The sequence below is a fragment of the Tilletiopsis washingtonensis genome, assembly GCF_003144115.1.
Source record: "Tilletiopsis washingtonensis strain MCA 4186 unplaced genomic scaffold FA09scaffold_27, whole genome shotgun sequence".
NCBI lineage: Eukaryota > Fungi > Basidiomycota > Exobasidiomycetes > Entylomatales > Tilletiopsis > Tilletiopsis washingtonensis.
The window spans coordinates 156,110-176,751 of record NW_020312024.1 but is presented as its reverse complement, the minus strand read 5'-3'; the positions used below and the strand labels follow the sequence as shown (position 1 = coordinate 176,751).

The 20,642-nt window shown below is 67.0% G+C and overlaps 7 protein-coding genes across 7 annotated transcripts; 3 read left to right on the top strand and 4 right to left on the bottom strand.

Annotated features, from left to right (window-relative positions):
• Window positions 1-177: 177 nt before the first annotated feature.
• On the top strand, window positions 178-2,508 carry FA09DRAFT_332681 (glycoside hydrolase). Its single transcript, XM_025743561.1, has 9 exons — window positions 178-397; window positions 571-633; window positions 696-903; window positions 991-1,300; window positions 1,378-1,487; window positions 1,549-1,727; window positions 1,802-1,937; window positions 2,050-2,178; window positions 2,233-2,508. The coding sequence occupies exons 1-9, from the start codon at window positions 204-206 to the stop codon at window positions 2,485-2,487; spliced, it is 1,584 nt and encodes a 527-aa protein (XP_025595052.1). The 5' UTR covers window positions 178-203; the 3' UTR covers window positions 2,488-2,508.
• Window positions 2,509-2,763: 255 nt separating this feature from the next.
• On the top strand, window positions 2,764-4,188 carry FA09DRAFT_332680 (DUF602-domain-containing protein). The gene is made up of 3 exons (XM_025743560.1): window positions 2,764-3,007; window positions 3,138-3,970; window positions 4,040-4,188. Exons 1-3 carry the CDS (start codon window positions 2,783-2,785, stop codon window positions 4,047-4,049), a joined length of 1,068 nt encoding a protein of 355 aa, XP_025595051.1. The 5' UTR covers window positions 2,764-2,782; the 3' UTR covers window positions 4,050-4,188.
• Window positions 4,056-4,492, bottom strand: FA09DRAFT_168139 (hypothetical protein). Its single transcript, XM_025739275.1, has one exon. The coding sequence runs from the start codon at window positions 4,365-4,367 to the stop codon at window positions 4,137-4,139; it is 231 nt and encodes a 76-aa protein (XP_025595050.1). The 5' UTR covers window positions 4,368-4,492; the 3' UTR covers window positions 4,056-4,136.
• A 710-nt stretch (window positions 4,493-5,202) lies between these two features.
• FA09DRAFT_332677 (hypothetical protein) lies at window positions 5,203-6,593 on the top strand. Its single transcript, XM_025743559.1, has 4 exons — window positions 5,203-5,958; window positions 6,014-6,065; window positions 6,155-6,295; window positions 6,385-6,593. The coding sequence occupies exons 1-4, from the start codon at window positions 5,227-5,229 to the stop codon at window positions 6,453-6,455; spliced, it is 996 nt and encodes a 331-aa protein (XP_025595049.1). The 5' UTR covers window positions 5,203-5,226; the 3' UTR covers window positions 6,456-6,593.
• A 330-nt stretch (window positions 6,594-6,923) lies between these two features.
• Window positions 6,924-8,254, bottom strand: FA09DRAFT_290112 (PLC-like phosphodiesterase; the record flags this gene model as incomplete). Its single annotated transcript, XM_025739955.1, has 5 exons — window positions 6,924-7,047; window positions 7,134-7,188; window positions 7,243-7,639; window positions 7,805-7,981; window positions 8,036-8,254. Coding segments are annotated over 5 exons (972 nt in total), but the record flags the coding sequence as incomplete, so codon positions are not given.
• Window positions 8,255-9,245: 991 nt separating this feature from the next.
• FA09DRAFT_167926 (hypothetical protein) lies at window positions 9,246-12,776 on the bottom strand. The gene is made up of 4 exons (XM_025739274.1): window positions 11,887-12,776; window positions 11,138-11,724; window positions 10,881-11,073; window positions 9,246-10,828 (listed from the first exon to the last, which is right to left on the bottom strand). Exons 1-4 carry the CDS (start codon window positions 12,544-12,546, stop codon window positions 9,422-9,424), a joined length of 2,847 nt encoding a protein of 948 aa, XP_025595047.1. The 5' UTR covers window positions 12,547-12,776; the 3' UTR covers window positions 9,246-9,421.
• Window positions 12,777-14,716: 1,940 nt separating this feature from the next.
• On the bottom strand, window positions 14,717-20,519 carry FA09DRAFT_332675 (hypothetical protein). Its single transcript, XM_025743558.1, has 7 exons — window positions 17,734-20,519; window positions 17,236-17,673; window positions 16,534-17,178; window positions 16,096-16,473; window positions 15,637-16,040; window positions 15,280-15,576; window positions 14,717-15,200 (listed from the first exon to the last, which is right to left on the bottom strand). The coding sequence occupies exons 1-7, from the start codon at window positions 20,482-20,484 to the stop codon at window positions 15,083-15,085; spliced, it is 5,031 nt and encodes a 1,676-aa protein (XP_025595046.1). The 5' UTR covers window positions 20,485-20,519; the 3' UTR covers window positions 14,717-15,082.
• Between the last annotated feature and the right edge of the window lie 123 nt (window positions 20,520-20,642).

The following is a 20,642-nucleotide window of genomic DNA, read 5'->3' as shown; positions in this document are numbered from 1 at the left end:
ACGCTGCGAGACGCGCCGATGCGGGGAAGCCGGCCCGGCACAGCGCCGGCGCACGAGGCAGGCTGAGGCAGGCCACGGCACGGCGCGCGTGCCTCTCTCGGCCAGCGCGGCGCGTGAGAAGAGAGGGGCGCTCACGTGCCTGCTTCCCCGCACTCGCACTTGCGTCCGCTCCACTTGCTTGCTCTCTCCCACACCCCGGCATCATGGCGCGCCTCGTCGCGCTGCTGCCCTTGCTGCTGCTCGCGCTCCTCGCCGCAGTGCCGCACGCCGCACGCGCACAGGCACTCCGCTCGCCTTTTCCCTCCCGCAGCGCCATCCTCGCCGCCGAACGCGTGACGCGCTTGCAGAACGGCACCGCAGAGGCGGCAGATACGGGCGCGCAGTTGAGGAGGAGTGGGTGAGTGTGCATCAAGGGCAGAGGGGCGAGCGCGCAGTGAGAGAGCTGGTGCATCTAGTGGTGCAAGGGCAACAGAGACGGGCAAGGAGTGTCCCGCCTTGCTTCTCGACTGTCGCGCGCATCACAGCACGTGTGCAACCCGCCTCACTCACGCCTCCCGCTCTGGCCTTCAGCCGCAACGTCCTGGGCTATGTAACGCCCTGGAATCCGCGCGGCACCGGGCTCGTCGAGAAGTAGTGCGTCATCCCTCCTCATCCCCTATTTCCCTCCTCCGCAGCATCTGACACGCTTCTCGTAGTCGGCACAAGTTCACACACGTCGCGCCCTGCTGGCACACTGTCGATCCGGTGCACACGCGAGCTACGACGTGGTATGAAGTACGCGGCGAGCCGACCGAGGAAGATGCGGCGTGGATGAGGAGATTGCAGCTGCCCGCCAAGAACCAGCAGGGAGAGGAGGAGGGCGAGGGCAGGGTGAAGGTGGTGCCGAGATTTGCGCTTGACAACGTGAGTCTCAGGAGAGATGTGGGGTGGACTGCATTACGGTACGGTCATGCGAGGGCTCAGTCGCGAGACTGACGCTGTGATGGAAAGACATGGACGGCAGAATTGCTGGCCGAGCTCCTCTCCTCCGACTCCCAGCTCCGTTCCTTCGTCGACGGCATCATCTCCCACGTGCAAGCTCAGGGCTACGACGGTCTCGTGCTTGAAGTCGGCGCGGTATGGGCACTGGAGCATCTCATCAAGGAGCTCAGTGAAGCGCTCCACGCGCACGACAAGGTGCTCGGCATTGTTCTGCCGCCCTTTCGGCGCATCAAGGAGGGCGAAGAGGCGGGCGACGAGGCACGCATGAACGTCATTGCCCTGCAGGCTTACAAGGCACTTTCCCCACTGGTGGATCTGAGTGAGTTGCCGCGCCGCCCGCATCCGCGTATCATCGAATGTGGAAAGGCAGCAGAAGCTGACTGAGAGCGGAAATAGTCACTAGCATGACATACGACTACTCGGGCATGAAAGGCCTGGCGTATGCCGACATCTTTGACGTCGATGCTCTGCCCTCAAAGAGCCCGTTGAGGCAAGATGGAGTTCGGGTACGTCTCCCTCCGCTCCGCGCTAGTTGCACTTTGACCTGACCAGCGCGGTCGTCTTCAGGTGCCAGGCCCAAACACGCCGCTCGAATGGCTGCGCGAGAACATTGAGATGCTGCAGGGCACGCTGGAGGTGGACGGAGGCGCCGCCAATGGGCTCTTCGGCCCGGGATCAGGCGCCGGCTTTGCGGCTGCGGGCTTTGACATGACGACAGCGCAGTATGTCGAGCATCATGGCGTGCGGTGAGTTGTGCTTTGCGGTTCCGTCTCATCGACGACGGAGAGCGGAGAAGCGCTGTGCTGATGCAGGGAAGCAGGCAGAAACTCCTCATGGGCTTCCCGCTGTACGGCTATGCGTATCCCGTGGGGTGGTTCGACAAGGAGAGCGAGTCGACGAATGGCGTGCCCAAGATTCCCCCACCTAGTCCGTTGGTCAGCAAGGACAACAACACGGTAAGTCGGCTTGTCTCCAGGTGTGCGCTACCGCTGCTGCTTGCGGCCTGCGCCGGGTCCTTGTCACGCTGGCCCGTCGCACTCACCCTTGCGCGCTGCGGCAATCGAACAGGACGCACAAGCGGCCGCAAGAGCCAAGGCAGACAAGAAGGAGGCCGACTCGCGCCTGCAGGCGGTGCTGCGCTTTGCCGGCCAGCCCTTCACCCACAGCGAGCTGATTGCGCGTCTAGAAGACCACAAGGTGAGTTGCGGCACCTCTCCGCTCTGCTCGCATGTACTAACGCTGCGCTGGCAGGCTCTGATCCGTCAAGAGCCGCAATCGGGGGAGCAGTACATCGACTTTGTGGCGCCGATGCCTTCGCATCAACAGCCCGCCGATGTGCCGCCCGAGGCAAACGGCGGCAAGCCGTTCGCGAGCTACTACCGCGCCTACTGGCCCTCGGCCAACACGATGGCCATGCGTGCCGAGGTGCTGCGCGACTACGAAGAGGTGGGCGTGGCGCTGTGGGACGTGGGACAGGCGGGCGAATGGCTGCTGGCGGAGCTGTGAGGAATACATAGAGTGGACGGAGTGGAATGATGGCGGAGCGGAGAGCTGACGTTTGTCGAGCTCGAGTGGGGGTCGCTGCTGCCGTGCGCCACAACCTCGACGGCGCTGCGAGTCTAGTGCGCCATGGCGTGTGACAGCGCCTTGGCGCGCGGGGCGCGGCACCGCATGAGCGCTGCAGCTGCGCGCGCAGCGGCTTACCTCTCGCCACCACACCTTGGTCACCCTCGCCCTCTCCCCGCTTTATCCTCTCTCCATCATGGGTGCCGACGGCGGCACCATCGCGCGGCGCACCGACATGGTGCGCGTCAAGGCCGACTCGTCCGCTTCCGATCCCGCACAGCGTCTTCGTCTCCTCTGGACGCTCTGTCGCCTCAGTCGCGAGCCGCTCGTGCAGCCCGTCGTGGCGGACCAGCTGGGGCGCATGTACAATCGCGAGGCTATGCTGCTGCACCTCGCTGCAAGGGCGCAGCAGCAGCAGAAGGGCGAGCTGGACGAGGTGGCGCATGTTAGACGTATGGCGGTGAGTGCTGGACAGAGAGGTGCGGGTGCAGTCAGGCAAGCGCTGCAACATGAGCACGCCCAGACCATCGATGCGCACTCCTCGCATTGGCATCGTTGGGCTGACGTCTCATGTGTCTCAATCACAACAGGACGTTACTACGCTCAAGCTCACGCCGTCTCCCGAGGCATCCTCGTCCGACGCTCCCGAGTCGCTCAGTCGCTCCTCCACGCTCACGACTGCTCGCTCGTCGTTCCTGTGTCCTCTGACTCAGCGTGCCATGAACGGCCGGGCGCGCTTTGTCTACATGGGCCGCTGCGGATGCGTCATGTCCGAACAAGGTCTGCGCGCCACATGCACGCCGTCCAGCTCTAGTTCCAAGCGCAAGGCGCCCGGGCAGGAGGAGGCGGCGGGAAGTGGCAGCGGCAGTGATCAGGAGGGCAGCGAGAAGGGAAAGGACATGCAGCCTTGCCCGCTCTGCGCTACGCCGTTCGATGCGGCCGTACTCGCAAAGGGAGAAGTCTCTCCGACGGGAGAAGTCGTCGTCCTCAACCCTACGGCAGAGGAGGAAGCTCCGATGCGCGCTGCCATGGAGGCTCGTCGTGCAATCGAGGCAAAGGAGAAGGCCGAGCGCAAGAGCAAGAGCAAGAAGCTCGATGCTGGCGTCGAGGGCGGAGAAGATGAGGCAGAGAAGCAGCGACGCAAGGAGGAGAAGAAGGCTCGCAAGGCTGAAGCGGCTGCCATGCTCGCTGCTGCGCTGGAGGAAGGACCAGGCAGCAAGAGGCAGAAGTTGGAGGGTCCCAGCGTGGAGACGATGAATGCCGGAGCGGGAGCGGGGAGCGCGGCGGCGGCCATAATGGCCAAAGCTAAGAAGGAAGGCGACAAGAAGGAGATGAGCCCGGCACTGAGGAGCATGTATGGCTTGGATCTGGACAAGCGCAAAAAGGTCGGCTCGGACTGGATGGTGCGCGGCACCTTTGGCCGGTGAGCAGCTCTCCTGAGCGCCTGCTGCCTTCTGCTCGCTGCTGACCGTCGCCTGACCTTGCCTTGCAGCTTCGCCTGATCGTTCGTCTCATCCTCGTCTCGCCTCGCCGTCGCGGTCGCCTCTCCCTCAGGACTGCGGCTTTCACCTTCCTCTACGCGCTTCTCCTCACCTGTACAACATCGACATCCTCATGCTCATATCATCATGCTCGCGACCAGCAGTTAAGCGTGCGTTCAGCCATGTGGGCATTAGGAGCGGGCGGCGGCGAGCTGGCCTTATCCGCCTGGCGCCGCCGTGAGGCTGTGAAACAGAGTGCTCCGCCCCCTGACGCCAGGAACACAGTGCTCTGACCCGCATCCGCGAGAACCACGTGCTGGCCGGCCCCGAGCGGGACATCCGGCCGCCTCGATGCCGTCACAGGAGCAGCTCAGCCATCGTGCCATTTGCGCAGCAGGCTTGCACAAGCACAAAGCCCTAAGAAGGCGCGCGCGCTCAAAGTACCAAGCCCTTGTTCCCCCTCTTCGTCGGACTCAGCCTCATCTGCCCTTGTGATCACCCTCACCCCTCGTCCAGCTCGCCCTTCTCTCTCCTCCTTCATCGCCATCCACCTCCCACCTCTGCGCACTTCCATCTCGGACGTGCGCTCTTCACCACGGCCGACGCATCGAGTGCCCTTGCGGCACGTGGCGTCGTCGCCGACCTAGCCAAGACCGGCATCCGTCTGGCTGCGCCCTTCGTCGCCAACTACGCGCAGGAGGCCTTTGGCGGCCAGCAGAAGCCCGACAAGCACAGCAAGGACAAGGGCAAGCACCGCCACCGCGACCACCACGGCCACGGCCACCGCGACGACCATCGCGCAGGCGGCTCGCACGAACGCAGCAAGGACAAGAAAGAGCGTCACCACCACGAAGAAGAGCAGGAGCGGCGCTCGCACGAGCAGCACGACTACTGGCAGCAGTCGCACCAGCATCAGCACCAGCAGCACGACGAGTTCGCCGCGTACCAGCGTCTGCAGCACGAGTTCGAGGCGCAGCAGTACTACGAGGCACAGCAGTACGCCCTCTTCGCCCAGCAGCAGCAGCAGCAGCAGCAGCAGCAGCAGCAGCGCGGAGGAGGCCATCCGGAGCAGCAGCACGACCCGCGCGGTCAGCAAGAGCAGCGCACAGCGCAGCGCGAGCCACGACAGCGCGCTCAGCAGCAGCAGCAGCAGCAGCAGCAGCAGCCGGTGAGCGAGCAGCGTCGTCCGAGTGCATCGATGGCGTGGCCCGGCAGCAACTACTACGGCGCCTTCGACGCGTATCCGCCGCCGCCCGGCGCCGGTGGCGGCGGCGGCGGCGCTGGTCCTCCTCCTGGCGGACCGCCCGGCGGACAGCCTTCTCAGCCACCGCCGGGCTCGCAGCAGCAAGCTCAGCAGCAACAGCAGCAGCAGCAACAGCAAATGGCGCAGCATGCCTCGCGCTCCGCCTATCCGCCGCCTGCGCCGCCGCAGCAGTACCCTCCTCAGCCGCCCGCCGCAGCCGGCGGCTACGGCTATCCGCCCGCCGGCTATCCGGGCGCCGAGTATGGTGCACCAGCGCCTGGCGGTGCACCTGGAGGCTGGCCGCCGTACGGTGCACCTCAAGGCTATGGCCATGGCTTTGCGTCATCGCCGTGGGGCGCTCCTCCACCGTGGAGTGCGCCCTCAGCGCAGAACCCCTACGGCTCACCCAGTCAGCCTCCGTTCTATCCTCGCGGTCGCGTCCCGCCTCCGCCCTTTTCGCCGCCCACTTCGGCGCCCATGCAGGGCTGGGGCTCGCCTTATGGCGGCTACGACCCGCGCATGGGTGCGTACGGCGGCATGGGCGGCATGCCGCCGCCCTGGGCCGCACAGGCTGCAGCGTACGGGCAGTACGGCCCGCATGGTGGCCTAGGCCTCGGCACGGGAGCTCAAGGCATGATGAGTCCGTACGGCCACTATGGAGGAGGCGCGGTGCCGCCGCACATCCAGGTGCGTCCTGTTGCTGCTCGCTCGTCGTCTCCAACAACTGACGCAAGCTCCTCAGGCGTCGATCGCTCGTGGGTACGCAGACGGCTGGAGCAAGCCGCGTCGCAGCAGTGAGTCAAGTGTGACTGTTCTGTTCCGCTCGACATGCCCTCGTCGCCCTTCCCCACATCGCTGACACAGCGCATCGCCTGCCGCGCAGACAAGCACGGCAATCGCAAGCGCGGCGGCAGCAAGTCGGGCCGTTCGAGTAGCAGCAGCAGCAGCGACAGCGAGTCGGGCAGTCAGAAGTCGAAGAAGACGAGCAATGGCAAGCGCATCCAGGATGCGATGCTTGGCGCTGGTGAGTCATCCGAGCGCGTGCCATCTCGTAGAGGGGGGCCGCAGGTCTGGCGAGCACGAAGCTGACACACGCTGCATGCCTGGCAACAGTCACGGGCGCGATGCTGGAGAAGGGGCTCGAGCACTGGAAGGACCGCAAGGACAAGGACACGAAGAAGTGAAGGACGCAGAACGCACACATGATCTCGAGCCCTGCTTCCCATCACCTTCGCCGTGTCTCTCTCTCCTCTCGCCCACGCTCTTTTCCCGCCACGACGCTCTTTTGTTCTGCGCCGCAAATGTCATCTAGAAATGTTCGCCTCTCCGGCTCGCCGTCTGACGCTTGCTTCAGACGGGAACACGCTCTCGCGTGGCGCTCATACTCGCAGCAGCTGCGCACATGCCGAGACGCTGCCGCTGAAGCGCTCCTCTGCGCGCTCCGTTCGGTCGGATGCAGGAGCTCAGAATGAAGAGCGATGAAGCATCGTTGCAAGAGGCGTGCATCGACTCGGCGAACGAGGAGCGTGTGGGGTAACAAAGCGGAGCAAGAGAAGCCCCGAGGTCAATCGGAGAGAGAAGAACGAGCGAATCTATATCCTGAGCGCAAGCGCCGTGCGGCGGGTGCGCTAGTGGCTCTTGCCGTCCTTGCCGCCCTTGCCCTTGCCCGCAGCGCTCTTCTCGGCCTGCTGTGCCTTTGCAACACAGCGCGAGATACGCTTCGCCTCTCCCGGCGCAGGCAGACGGAAGTTCTTGGCGCGTGCCCACTCGGAGAAACTGTGTGCGAGAGCGAGCAAGCAAGGAGTGAGTGAGTAGGAGCAAGGGCGGGTAAAGGGAAAGGGACAAGGGAGGAGGGCACGCACGATGTGGGATAGTCGGTGATCAGACCGTCGACGCCATCAGCCAGCAGCTTCTCAGCTGGAGGCGCATGCAGTCAGCATCCCGTGCGCACTCGAGGGGCAGAGCACTCACCAGTGAACAGCGAGTTCGGGGTGTACGGCACGACCTTCATGCCCAGCTTGTGTGCCTCATCCACCATCGTCTTGTTCGCGAACGGCACATAACCCTCCACCTCGACCTCTCCCACTCCATGGCTCGGGCTGAGGATGTCCGCGTTGGCCTTCTTCGCAGCCTGCGCCACCTTCTGTGCCAGATCCGGCCCTTCCTGCGCCTCAATATCAATGCCTGCCGTCCAGATAGGACGCAGATCGGAAGCGTCGATCAGAGCGACGGTGACGATGGAGGGCTCTTGCTCCTTGGCGCGAATGATGGTGCGCCAGTCGAAGGACTGGAACGTGACGCGCGAGAGAACGTTGTTGGAGCGGTACGAGGAGAGCAGGGTGTCGACGAATTGCTGGGGGCCCACGGTCTGGAGAGAGAGAGAGGCGTGAGTACACGAGGGAGTAGAAGGGGTAAAGGCTCCGAGGCCTCGCAATGCTGGGCATGTCTCCACAGATCTGCTCCAACAGGCAAGCGCTGCACCCTCTCGCTCGCTCGCTGTTTCTCCTCCTCGCTCATCCCAATTCGAACTCACCGTGTTAGGCGTGGGCGGGCTCAGCTTGCTCTCGATGTTGAAGTGCACCTTCTCTCCATCGTCGGCGCACTTGACAAAGTCAAAGAACTGCTGCAGCGACTGGATGCGCGCGCCCGGGTGGATCTGCTGCCTCGGGAACGCAGTCTGGCGCAGCGAGCCGCAGTCGAGCGCCTTGACCTGCAAAGAGACGATGAGGCGCCAGCAAAACGGAGCAAGAGACATGCAACGCACCTGCTCGAAGCTCAGCTCCTTGATGTACTCGCCCACTCCCTCGCCGATGCACTTCTCCTTCATGATCATCTCGTCGTGCCACACCACCGGCACGCCATCGCTCGTAATGCCAACGTCCAGCTCGAGCGTAGTCACGCCGGCAAGCAGAGCGCGGGCGTAGGAGAAGAGCGTCTCCTCGCTGTTCTCGCCGCGCCCTCCACGGTGGCCCTCGAGGTCGAACGCCGCTGGAAGAGGCGTGGCCAGCGTGAAAGGCAGCGAGAGGAGGAGCAGGGAGAGGAAGCGCATCGTTGCGGGCACACACGCGGAAGGGAGGAGGTGGAGGTGGGACGTCAGGCGGCCGCGACCTGGCAAGGCAGACTCTTATACCGGCCTGGGCACGCTAGTACCATCGCACCTGGCTCTTCAGAGGCAGAGGGAGAGCACGGACGCAGCGGCACTCAGGGAGCGGTCCGGGGCGAAGTGAGACCCGTGGATAGGGAGGGCACGCGCTCGGTGTTGCAGCCTTGCAGCGCGTCATCGGGCATCAGCGCTGCCGCTTCCCGGCGTTCTGGCAGCAGCGGCTCGCGGCGGCCTCCTCGGCACCCGGCGTGATCGACGTGCGGCGGCTGAAAATCAAAGCGGCCTTGGCAAGAGGTCGAGTCCGTGCCCTCGGGCCTCGTGCTTGAACGCCTATCCGAAGGCTGAAGAGAAAGCCGGACGAGAGGGGGAGCAGACACGTGCCAGGCACACTAGTGGGACCAAGCTGCCGGCGGCCAACTCGCAGCCTTCGGGCCGCGATCGGTGCCGGCGAGAGGAGGTGCGGTCGACCAACATGAGCCCTTCGGAGCCGGGCTCCGAGGCGAGGAGGTGGCGCTCTTGGAAGGAGGTGGCGCTCCGGGCGGCAGGAGGCTGCCGCAATAGGGTGCCTTCATCCCGGCGCGGCGACGCCCCTCGAGGTACTCTGCCGCTCGACGAGAAGCCAGACCGCCATGGTGCATGGCTCCACGGGCCTTGAGCTCGCGACGGCCTGCCAGCTGCTCTTCTCCTGGCGCTGTCTGGCACCGCGATGATGTGTGAGAGAGACGAGGGATGCCTGGATGGCTACGAAGAGCGGACTTGTCGCAGCGCCGGCGCGCCGCACGCAGAGCAGCGGCTTCAAGGAGTGAGTGCCGCCAGACGGCCTTGCCCCTCCATTGCGGCTCGGAGACGCACAACTCGAGCACACCAGACACGGCTAGCACTAGCGGGGTAGCCTTATGAATTACGTGCAGCGGAGCATGCTTCATCAGCAGGTTAGGGGTGGCCCGCGCCTAGAATGGGAGGCCCTCGCCGAGGTCAGTAAGCTGAAAGGTCGCGCTCGTCTCTGCAGCGCAGCGCATGCCGTAGCTCGCTCGAGAGCGCCAGTGGCTAGCCCATGCTCGAGCGCAGCAGGCGCACATCGACCCAGAGCGAGCCGACCGTCTTGTCGATCTTGCCCGCCACGCTGCCGTCCTCATCGTACACCGTGCCGCCTACGACACTCATCGGGCCTGCGCCGCCGGCAAATGAGCGTGCATCGCTGCCCATCACTGGGCTGCCGAGCGCCGTGCCTGGCGAGCCGCCGCGATAGCTCGGTGCGCCCGGCGAGCCGGCGTTGACGACGCTGCCGCGATAGCTCGGCGACGGCATCGGCGGCGTGCGCGGCGGCTCGCCGAAGTTGCCGCTGCCCGACGTGCTGAAGCCGGCGGCCGACTCGGCATAGCCAGACGCACGGTGCGAGCCGCTGCGCGAGTCCTCGTTGATGCTGCGCAGCGCCTCGGAGATCGACGGCCCGCCACGGTTGGCGCCGCCGCCGCTCGCTGGCCGCCGTCTGGCTTGGCGCGGCGAGAAGGGCAGCAGGTCGACCTTGAGGGCATACTTGACCTCGATGCCTTGGCAGCGGAAGCCCGGCGTCAGGTCTCTGCCGACGCGGACCATGCCGCGCAGCAGGCGCACGCCGGAGCCCTGTGCGTGCTCGAGCACGGCGCGTGAGGCCGCAGAGCTCGTGGACTCTTGACCGCCCAGCGACGGGCTTGTCGGAGGCCCGACGATCGAGGCAATGTCCAGCTCCTCCAGCTCGGCGAGCGAGATCACGCGGCGACGCACGCGCGGCATGTCCGACGGGCCGGTCGAGGTGCAGTAGGTTGTCTGCAGGAGCGAGATGCGCACCAGTCGCGTCAAGTCGAGGCCATCGCCGCGCTCTGGCACAACGGTGCCTGCCACAGAGCCGGGCGGCGACGTGGAGCCGTGTGAGCTCGGCGGCGCAGTCTTGGGACGCCGCCGCCCGAACGTGCTGGCCAGGCTGGGGCGCGAGCGCTTGTGGACGATGCTGCGCTGAGTGCCGCCGGAGCCGCCGCTGTCGCCAGTCGCGCCGGACTGGTGCGTGGCGATAGTGGCGGTGCTAGCCGAGCCAGCAAGCGCCGTGGACATGCGCGACAGGTGCAGCGAGGAACGCATGCGCGCCACGATGCCGCCCGGCCCGTCGTCGTCGCCTTCGCCGTTCTGCGCATAGCCTGCCTCGTCGAGTGCCCCGCCTGGAAGCTGCTCGTGGGCGGACATTGGCGAGCTTGCGCCACGGATCGACGCGACAGATGTCTTGGGGCTGTGCGTTGTGGACGCCTGCGGCGAGCCGAAATTAGAGCTCCACGAGGCGCTCGTGCTCATGGCTGGCGAGTCGGGCTGCGCTCGGGCGGCAGGAAGTAGGTTTGGATCAGTCGGGCGAATAATTAAGAGAATCGGGAAGGCGCCCGGCGAGTGGATGCAGGGCGGGGCGTCGGGCACGCCGGGTGTGTGGAGCTGCGAGGCTGCGTCAGCAGGAGAACCGGGCGAGGCTCATGCGGATGCTCACTTCGAGCTCCACACCGCGCTTGAGCGAGGTGAGCAGCTGTCCGCTCCACTTGGCGGAGGTCTGGGCAAACGTCCAGCCATCCGACAGGCGCTGGTTTGCGCGGAAGAGGATGTCTGGGTGCAGCTCCGGCAGCATCGACGGCGCCGGCGGAATGGGCGATGGCTCGCCGAGGAAGATGAAGGGCACCGTGATGCTGCACGGCACACAAGCCACGTCAGAGTGGACGCTACGCGAGCACTTTCAGTTCCTGCACTCACGAGTCAAGCACCCCCTTGGGCGTCGGGTCAGCCTTCTTGCTCTTGCCGAAGCGCGACTTCTTCTCCTTTTCCGGCGCCTTGCGCTGCAGCGTGAAGCTCATCGAGTAGAAGCAGCCGATGCGGTACACCTCGCCAAAGCCGCGCTCGATTGCCTCGCGCAGACTGCTCGCCACGGTGGTGCTACTCATCGTCATCTTGGTGCGCACCGTGGCAGACGAGCTCTTGAGGTATGTGTCCTTGATGCCGCGCACCGCCTCGCGCTCCTTTGAGTCTGCCTCGCTGCTCATCTCGTAGCTCGGCGGCAGCGCAACGGCCAGGCTCTGCATCTCGCCATTGACGAAGCGCGTCGCGGCGCCGAGCGGCATACGCACGTCGAAGGGAATGCTCAGAATGAGCTCGTCGGACGCCGGGAAGTTCGCCGAGGGCTCGTCGCCCGGCGCCGCCGGCCGCGCCTTCATCGTGCCGCGCTCAGCGGACAAACGGTCCGTCACCTCGAACACCTTACGCTCGCTGCCTTGATCCGGCGGCATGAGCGCGATACCGTCCCACACTGCAGCAGGAGAGCCTTGCGACGTGTATGCCCAGAGCTGCAGGCATGGTGTGTCAGCGCTAGCTAGCCGAGCAAGATGTGCAGCACTTGACCGAGCCGACGGCAGCCACGCCGTCGCAGCGAACACCATCTCGCACGGCTCGAGAGCCGGGTCGCGTCTGGCACCCATGCCGCTGCCTGTCCAAAGCGAAGCACTCACCCGCATGACCACATCGCAGCTCTCGCTCGCCGGCATACGCAGCATGCCCCGGATGGCCGCGCCGCGCCCCTGGAAGATCGGGTAGCCGCGCATGTCGAAGCTCGGCGCCTGCACCTCGACGCTGAACGACTGCTGCGTCGGCGCCGGCGCATCCTTGGACGAGCCGTGTGCGCTGCCGCCCTGCGCATTGGCGCCGCCGTGGATGTACGGCAGGTGCGCCGAGTCCGGCGAAGGGCCCCGCAGATCCTTGGCCAGACCGTAGGTACGCGTTCGCAGACCGGTCGGCGGCATCGTCTGCGACGGCACTACCGGACCGCGAGGCCGTGCCTGTTGCTGATGCTGCGACGCCGCGTAGTCGTTGACACGCAGGTTGCCCTCGCCGCCCGGCGACGAGGGCTCGTAGCTGGGCGCCAGCACATCGCGGTGATCGCGGGCCGCGGCCGGCGGCTGCTGCTGGTACTGCTGCTGCGCCTGCTGCTCGTAGTGCTGCTGGTGCGTGCGGTGCGACGGCTGCTGGCCCACGTCGGCCGCACCCGAGAGCGTGTGTGCCGAGCTGCTGGCACTGACGGCCGCGCTGCCTCGGCCCGCGCCGTTGCGCGCAGCTCCGTTCTCGTCGTGCGCGAACGCCGAGGACGACGGGTAGCCAGCGGACTGCGCCATTAGAGGGACAATGCGAGAGGTGTGCTAGCGAGACGCGAGGTGGATGGACTGCGAGTGCCGGCGACTGTGCGCTGCGCAAGGTTGCGGGCGCGAGGGCGCAGGCAGCGGCCGGCTACCAAGGCGCACGGATCTGGCAAGGGCACAGCCGCTGCGAGAGAGAGAGGCGAGCAGGCGCTGCCTGGCGTTCCGCGGTGCTGCTGCAGACAGAGCCAGCTGCGGGTGCAGGGGAGCGCACAGGCTCGCCGGTGGAGAGAGAGGGGATGATGGGATGCGGGAGAGATAGGGCGGCGCCCTCGACGTGGCACGCCGTCGGCCAACAAGGGGCGCAGCTGGATGCTGCTGCTGGGCGGCGTGGAAGTGGCCTGCGGCTGGTGCTGGAGCTGCAGCTGCTCGTGCCTGTGCCCGTGCTCCGCGCCGTGCCGAGCACAGACAGCTGGCTTTCGGGGCGGCCCGAGTCAACTCAGAAGCGTTCGGGGCCGAGGATGTGCCTCGGGAGCTGCACGGGCGCAGGCCGGGCACTGCGGCAGCGGGGCGGCGCGCAGCGGATGCGGCGGCGGCGGCAGTGCGTGTTGCCGCGCAGGGCTGGGCGCAGCAAGGCGTGCAGCAGGTGCCATGCGGCCACGCAAGGCACCAGCTGATGCTGCACGCGGAGCAGGCGTGCGTGTGTGCGGCGCGAGCGCCGACGGCGTGCGGAAGCGGCAGCAGCGGCAGCGGCGGCAGCGGCAGACTGAGAGGCGGCACTGCGGCGTGCTGCTGGCGAGCGACAGCAGCAGCAGGCCGTGCGCGGGGCGCCTGCGTTAGCGCCGACCGTCGAGTCGAGTGACGCGCGGAGCAGGCACGATGAGAAGGAGCGCAGAGCAACCAGAGCGAGCCGGCGAGCGGAGGCGCGCCTTGGCAGGAGGAGGAGAGGCCGAGAGGGGTGGTGGTGAGAGACGGAGGTCAGGAGCGGCGGGAAGGCGGATGCTGGAGGCCGTGACGACGAGCGACGACAACACACAGCCGCCAGTGCGCGCCGAAGAGGGCAGCGCAGCAATCTCTGGATCAGGCAAGGCGCACTCTCGGCGCACGGGCGGGGCGAGATGCGGCCAGCACGGCGGCACGGGCAGCCGCCGAAGGAAGGCGCTCTCTGCAGCTGCCTCTGGTGCTGCACCTGCTTCTGGAGCACTTTGCGTGCCATCGGCGCCCGGCGGCGAGTCGGCGAGGCTGATGGGAGCGTCGCGAGGGCTCATCGCCTGCCCGTCGAGCGAGGCACGCCGGGCCGGCCGCCGTCGGCCTGCTGCGGCTTCGTTTCATCAATCAAGCATTAAGGCGGCCCTGGGCCTCGACGGCGGGTCTGGCGAGGCAGGGACGGTGCAGCGTGCGTGCCGCAGGGTCGGTGCCGCGTATCGGCGCGCCGGCGAGTGTGAGAGCGCGTCGCCGCCTGCGCTTCTGCCCCTCCCGGCGTGCGGCGGCGACATGCCGAGCAGACCATCGCGACCTGCCTCTCACAGCTGCTACATACACACACACAGCTGGACCTGCACGGCTGCTGTGCCATCGGCATCGCTCGCCTTCATTCCGAATGCTCCATCGCAGACAAGAGGCGACGATCGCTGCACTTCTCGGAAGCTCGCGCGCACTTCGCTCAGGGGCACTCGCGTGTGCCGCATGCCCCGCGGCGCGCGCCATGATGAGGCTCTAAGCACCAGACGCGCGCCATGGCGCCGTGCCTGCCGCTTGCGGCTGCGGGCCAGGCACCCCCATCAAGCCGCCGCCATGCTTTGCGCGCTCTGGCGTGCCGTTCCGGTGCCTGAGCCGACAGTCACTCAGCGGCAGAAGGCGGCAGAAGGCAGCGCAGAGGGGCTGGCCGAGGCGCCGAGCGAGCGCGACTCTGCGGCTGCGTTGTCAAATTCGGCCTTGTGCGCGGACGGCGCTGCTGGGGGCAGGGTTTTGCCGGCCGCGCAGCGGTGCGCGGCCTCTGCGCGGCCTCTGCGCCTGGCTCGCCCATCCCTCGCGCCAGCTCCATCTGATCTCTCGCCGCCACAGCAAACGCCTTGTGGCGCCATTCGTTGCCGTGTGGCTCGGCACAGCGCATTCAGCATCCAGCGCGCAGGCGGCAGCATTCAGCGTGCAGCACCGCCTGCATGGCAAGATGCGCACCTCGCAGCCGAAGCGCTGCTTGCTGCGTGTGCCTGGAGCATGAATGTGTCTGCGCATCGTCCGCCCACTCCGCCTGCAGCCGTCGCATCTCTCTGCTGCACCCTCCCGCACTCCGCCGTGGCCGTGAAGCGCACGCCGCGGACACACAGGAGCCAGGGCGGAGCACCAACCATGGAGCCTCTCTCGGCTCCGGGTGCGGAGCGACCAGCGCTTCGGCCAGGCACACCACGCTCCGCCAGGTCCGCTCCGCCGTGGCGCACGCCGCGCGCAATGCGATTCCGCACTCGAGCCCGTGAACAGATGCGATGGCAGTCAGATAAAGCAGGACGTGCGGTATGTCTAGAGTACAAACAAGAGGATCGGACGAGCACACTCAGAACTAGAAAGAGAGGAGGAGCTACGCGGCCTTGCCGGCGGGGAGAGGCCGCTCGCTGTGGCGCGCACGCGCAGCGAGGTGGGCGTCGCGCAGCGTGGCTTTGACGCTGCACGTCTGCTGCCAGCGTTGCGCCATGAGGCTGCAGAGAGAGAGCAAGAGATTCGATCGTCAGCAACGCCACACATCGGGACTTGGCTCTCCACACGAGCGCCACGCACCTCATGCGGCAGACGGCAGAGACGGCAAGTGCTGCGTGGCGGAAGCGCTGCAGCGGCGTGGCGGCGGTGGCCTTGTGTGGAGCCGCAGCGCCACGCGAGAGCGTCAGGTCGGCAATGAAGCGTCGAGTAGCCGCCTGGTTCAGCTCGAGGCCGCCGACGAGCTGCTCGAGGTAGCCCTTCTGGTGCGCCAGGTCGGCGCGCAGGTCGGCCTCGCGCAGGTGCTTGGCCTTGAGGTAGCGAATGTGCAGCATGAGGCCCTTGCACTCGGCCGCGTGCTGAGCCTGCATCTCGATGTCGCTGCGCGAGAGGATCAGGTGTCAGCATGCGCTCTCAGGGCGTTCGTATCACTGCACTCACGCCTGCGCCTGCTTCTGCGCAAAGCGCCGCTGCATCAGCTGCAGCTCGTTCTGCAGCGCCGCGATCTCCTGCTTGGCCGAGTGTGCGCTCTGCGCCTGGTCTGCCGAGCGCAGGCGCTCCTGCTCCTTGTCGTGGCGCAGCTGGGCGAGATCCTTGCCAAAGCTCTCGGCCTGGTCGCGCACGCGACGCATGTCGGCCTCAAGCACGCCGACGTCGGACAGCACCTCCCGGCGCTCGGCCTCGAGACGGGTGCGCTGTGCCTCGGCGCCGGCGACCTTCGAGCTCTCGGACTGCAGCTGGCGGTGCAGATTCTCGATGATGCCGACCTGCTCGTCGACTTGCTGCTGGTGCGCCTGCATCGCCTGACGCGCCGAGTCCAGCTCAGCGCGGACCGCCTCGTACCGCTGGGAAACGGAGTCAGCAAATGACACACTCGGAGGCACACTCCGCTGCACTCACGTCGTTGGCCTCGCGCACACGCGAGTGCAGCTTGCTGCGCTCAGCGATGACCGCGGCACGCTCGGTGCGCAGCTGTTCGAGCTCGACGACTGCATGCCGGACCTCGGCATCCAGCTCGTGCAGCTGCATCGGCAGCTCCATGCCGCTGACGGAACGCCGGGACAGCTCGCCGCGCAGCCGCTCGTGGGCAGACGCCTTGCGCGCCAGCTCAGTCTCGACGGTGCGCAGCTTGATCTCGAGGCGCTGCAGCTGCTCCTCGGCGATGGCGCCCGCGCTGTGCGAGTCGTGCGTGCGCGACTGGAGCGCAGAGATGCGCTCGCGGTCCTCCCGCAATTCGTCGTCCAGCGCGTGCACGGCTTGCCGGGACTTCTCGAGTACCTGCAGACGGGTGCATGGGTCAGATGTGCTGCATCTGCGACGACGAAAGAGTCTACACACCTGCTCGGTGCCCTCGAACATGCGCTTGGCGGCAAGGCGGCGGTGCTGGTAGCCAGCCTCGACCTTCTCATTGGCCTTCGAGGCAGCATCGCGCAGCGCGCGGTTCTCCTGCTCGAGTGCGCCCCGCTCGCCATTCCAGCGGCGCCGCTCCGAGGCGACCTCCTCCGTCTCCTTCTGGCGCTCGCGCTTGATGCGCTCCAGGTCGAGCGCCCACTGCTTCTTCAGCTCGGCGAAGTGGGCGTGCACGCTCATCGACAGCTCGCGCGTGCGCGAAGCTTGGCTTTGAGACGTGACGTCGCCTACAGACTGGCGCATGCTGCTGCTGTGGCCGACCGACTCGCGCAGATGCTTGGCGGCATTGACCTTCGTCTTGCAGCCCGGGCAGCGTACCCGCTCCAGCCGGCTGCTGAGCACCTCACGGTCCACGCTGCGGAGGCGCAGTGCGGCCAGCTCGGCTTCGACCTCGGCGATGCGCTTGCGCGCGTCCGCAAGATGCCGGGCAAGTGTGAGGCGACTGAGGTCCTGCGAGTCGAGCTTGTGGAGCTGCTCGTCGATGCTGTTGTTGGCAGCGTCCAGCAGTTCTTGCAGCTGCTGCAGGCGCTCCATGACCGGCTGGTCGTGCAGCGTCGAGTCGGCGTACGAGAGCTGCACGAGAGATGCGTGTGAGCGATCTGACTGGCGCAATAGCAGCTCGCGACTCACACCAGGGGCAAGGTTGGGAGGCGAGCCTGGCGTGCGAAGCGGCGTGCGCAGCGACATGATGTTGCGATGCATCGGCGTGCCCTTGCCCGGCGTCGCTTGTACTCCGGCTGAGAAGAAGCTAAGCACCTGCTGCTGCTCCTTGAGAGCATCGAGGCGCTCCTCGAGATCGTTCTTGGCACGGCGCAGCTGGGCGATCTCCTCGTCCTTGAGGTCGAGCTGCGCATCGAGAGCGTCGGACGCTGCTGAGCCGTGCTCGGCCAGGCGAGCCTTCAGCGCGGCGACTTCTTCTTGCGCGCGAGCCAGTGCCTGCTCTTGGGCAATCGACGCCGCGCTGTCCCGCGGGTCGGGTCGGCGGACACCGACGGGCGACTGCTGGACGCGCGAAAGCTGAGAGCGGAGCTTGAGCACTTCGCTCTCCTTCTCCTCGACGGCGATCTCCTGCAGTTGCGCCACACGGTCAGCTAAGGCATGGCAGAGCATGCACACGCCTGTACGCACCCAGTCCTTGATCTCGCTGGCGTGAGTACGCTTTGCCTCCTCCAGCTCGTCTGCGAGAGCCTGCCGCTCCTGCTCAGAGTCTTGCAGGTCGTTCTGCGCGTCTTCGAGGTTGAGCTCGAGCTGCGTCTGCTGATCGGCCCAGCGGGCGTCCTGCTCCTCCAGCTCGGCGCATCGTTCCCGAAGCTTTGCGGCATCGGCACGGTCACGCTCGGCATCGTCGACGACTGCTCGCAGCTCCTCGAGCTCCTTCTCGAGTTGCTCGACATGGTCGCGGAGCTCGTCGGCCTCCTTCTGAGCGTTGGCGTACTGGTCCTGGGCGCGGGCGAGCTCCTCGTGCTCTTCGCGCGAGCCGCCGTCCCGGGCAGCGCGGACCAGCGCAGCTCGCTCTTCTCGGCTGCGCTTCAGCTGCGTCTCGAGCTCATCGGCGCGGTCCTCGGCGCGATCGGCGAGCTCTTGCGCGGCCTTCTGCTCGGCAGCAAGCGCCTCGAGCTTGGCGTCCCGCTCCGACGCTGACTGCGCGGCCCGGTCGAGGCTCTCACGCAGCTCCTGAATCTCGGCTTCGGCATCTTGCAGCTGCGCGGCACGGTCCGCAAGCTCGTCCTCGAGGTTCTCGACACGAGCCTGCTGCTCGGATGATGCGCCTGTGTGCGTGACAGTGGCCGTCGCAGCAGCACCGTCAGCGGTCGGGAGCTCGACGCCGGCATCGCGATAGCGCTTGAGCTCCGCCAGAAGCTCTGCCTCTCTCTCCTCAGCGGTGTCGATGAGGTCGTTGAGCTCGTTGTGGCCGTCCTCGAGCTCCTGGATGCGCTCGTACGCCTCCTCGAGCGCCGCTCCGGACTCTTTCGCATCACTAGCAGGTGCTGGTCCCGCCTCCTTCATCTTCTCTAGCTCGCGCAGCGCAGCATTGTAGCGGCGCTCGAGCGTCTCACGCTGCTCCTTGAGGATGACGTTCTCCTGCTCGAGGCCGGTGTTGACCTTGTGCAGGTAGTGGTTGAGCATGGCGCCCTCGACGCGACCGGAGGCGGCGGGCACGGCACCTGTGCCGACACCAATGCCCGGGAACGACGTGTTGGGCCGCATGCCACGAGCGATGCCCGTCAGGTCGTGAGTCGAGGACACTTCTGAGCGCGAGTCGCTGTTGTCCGTCGGTGTGGCCTGGCCAAGCGGCGAGGCGCGCGGCAACGGTGTGCGCCCTGCTGCGAAGATGTTGGCCTTGCCGAGGCGTGTGGCTCTCGTCTCTGGCGCAAAGGGCGTGTTTGGCGAGCTGCTGCTGCCCGCATTGGGCGAAGCAGAGGCAGAAGCTGCCCCTCGCGGTGCATCCTGGCGCAGACCGAGCCTGATTGGCGAGCGCCGAACTGTGTTGAGGAGGTACGACTTCATGCGCTCCGTGTCACGATGGGCTGCCTTCGGAGTGAAGGCACCTTGTGGCGGAGAAGGGGCCGGCGAGCCGTTCGCGTGCGAAGCTTGCTCGGACTGCGCGCGTTCTTGCCGCTGTCGCTGACGAGCAAGTCTACCGGCCGCTGGGCTTGAGCCCTGTGTCTCGTCCGAAGGGCCCAGGCTGGTCTCATTTGCCAACGCCGAGGGCTCGCCTGCCTCACGCGCGCCAGCGGAGGATGCATGAGCAGAAGCTCGCTTGACGCTGCCAGAGGTTGACGCTGCAGCTGCGGGCGCATCTTCCACTGCCTGAGTGCTGCGCGCACTCGCGACGCTCCCTTGCCGTGCAGGCTGACGAACGCTTCGTGACCGCTCGCTGTTCGCGCTTCTGGCGCTTCGCGAGCTGAGCGCACTGCTCGGTCGCGCATTGTCGTCGGCGCTGGACATGCGAGCGTTGCGCACGTCGAACGTCGACACGATGTCGCTCGTGTGCATCGTGCCCGTCGCTCGGCTCTGCTCACTCTCGTCCTCCTCCTCCCCGCCGCTGGCGCCATTGGCAGACGTCGCGCTGCTCTCGTCGCCTAGGCGCTCCGCTGCAGGAGCGGGCGGGAGCACACTGGCGCCGTAGCTTGCCTCTGCATCTGGCTCGAGGCGTGCCGGCGTGTCGCGCGCGGAGCGCCAGGCTGCCGAGCTCGCGCCCGCCGAGCTGACGCCGGACTGGCGCGCCCGCGAGCTGCCGACAGAGTAGCGCGGCGCAGTCACAGAGGCATGCGAGGGTGCGAAGGAGAGGGTGCGCGCAGCGAGCGAGGGCGCATATGGCGTAGAGGTGAGCGGCGGCGAGCGCGGCACGTCCTTCTCTGGCGTCACCATTGAGCCTGACGCGGAGAGGGAGAGCGAGGCGGCCGGCGTGTGCACGTCTTGCTGCGGCGCGACGGGCGGCGACACGGCGGGGGAGCGCGGCGCCTCGCTGGCAAAGCGCGAAGGCTCGAGGCTCACGGACGCAGCTGAGAGCTCTGGCCGGTGCTCGGCTGTGAAGTCCAGCGACTCGTCGGCCTCGGCCGGCACCTGCTCCATGGCCGTGGTGAGCGAGCTGGCGGCCTGCGGGCGCGAGGCGGCGGCCAGCGCGTCCTGCAGCGTGGGGCCCGACGCCGTCTTGGTGGACGACGCTGCAGATGGCGCGGCGGTGCGGCCCGGCGTGCGGCTGACGTCCTGCTGGTCGTAGTACTGGCTCGGCTCGCTGCCGAGGGAGAAGTCGGCGTCGTCGGTCTGGTCGGGCGCGCGGCGGCCGAGCTCGGCCTCGAACGAGAGGTCCGTCAGCTCGTCCATGCCCTGCGCGATGCGCGCCTTGAGCACGGACGGCGCCTCGAAGGAGTCCATGCTGAGCGGAGGTGGGGGTGTGGGTGGAGGTGAGGAGCTGGGCGGCGAGCGAGAGCCGGCCGAGCATCAAGATGCCGCCAGACCAACACCGCGCGGCCGCACGGCGGCGGCGCGGCCGTGTGTATGCCGTGACGCGCCGCGCGCCGAGCACGTGCCGA

Coding starts and splice junctions, on each gene's coding strand:
- FA09DRAFT_332681 (XM_025743561.1), top strand. CDS start 204: ATGGCGCGCCTCGTCGCGCTGCTGCCCTTGCTGCTGCTCGCGCTCCTC. Junction 904..990: donor CGAGATTTGCGCTTGACAAC/GTGAGTCTCAGG, acceptor TGTGATGGAAAG/ACATGGACGGCAGAATTGCT. Junction 1,488..1,548: donor TGAGGCAAGATGGAGTTCGG/GTACGTCTCCCT, acceptor GGTCGTCTTCAG/GTGCCAGGCCCAAACACGCC.
- FA09DRAFT_332680 (XM_025743560.1), top strand. CDS start 2,783: ATGGTGCGCGTCAAGGCCGACTCGTCCGCTTCCGATCCCGCACAGCGT. Junction 3,008..3,137: donor CGCATGTTAGACGTATGGCG/GTGAGTGCTGGA, acceptor CAATCACAACAG/GACGTTACTACGCTCAAGCT.
- FA09DRAFT_168139 (XM_025739275.1), bottom strand. CDS start 4,367: ATGTCCCGCTCGGGGCCGGCCAGCACGTGGTTCTCGCGGATGCGGGTC.
- FA09DRAFT_332677 (XM_025743559.1), top strand. CDS start 5,227: ATGGCGTGGCCCGGCAGCAACTACTACGGCGCCTTCGACGCGTATCCG. Junction 5,959..6,013: donor CGGTGCCGCCGCACATCCAG/GTGCGTCCTGTT, acceptor CAAGCTCCTCAG/GCGTCGATCGCTCGTGGGTA. Junction 6,296..6,384: donor GGATGCGATGCTTGGCGCTG/GTGAGTCATCCG, acceptor GCCTGGCAACAG/TCACGGGCGCGATGCTGGAG.
- FA09DRAFT_167926 (XM_025739274.1), bottom strand. CDS start 12,546: ATGGCGCAGTCCGCTGGCTACCCGTCGTCCTCGGCGTTCGCGCACGAC. Junction 11,725..11,886: donor GCTGCGATGTGGTCATGCGG/GTGAGTGCTTCG, acceptor CCATGCCTGCAG/CTCTGGGCATACACGTCGCA. Junction 11,074..11,137: donor CCCAAGGGGGTGCTTGACTC/GTGAGTGCAGGA, acceptor TGTGCCGTGCAG/CATCACGGTGCCCTTCATCT.
- FA09DRAFT_332675 (XM_025743558.1), bottom strand. CDS start 20,484: ATGGACTCCTTCGAGGCGCCGTCCGTGCTCAAGGCGCGCATCGCGCAG. Junction 17,179..17,235: donor CTCCCAACCTTGCCCCTGGT/GTGAGTCGCGAG, acceptor TCTCTCGTGCAG/CTCTCGTACGCCGACTCGAC. Junction 16,041..16,095: donor GTGTGCGCGAGGCCAACGAC/GTGAGTGCAGCG, acceptor TCCGTTTCCCAG/CGGTACGAGGCGGTCCGCGC.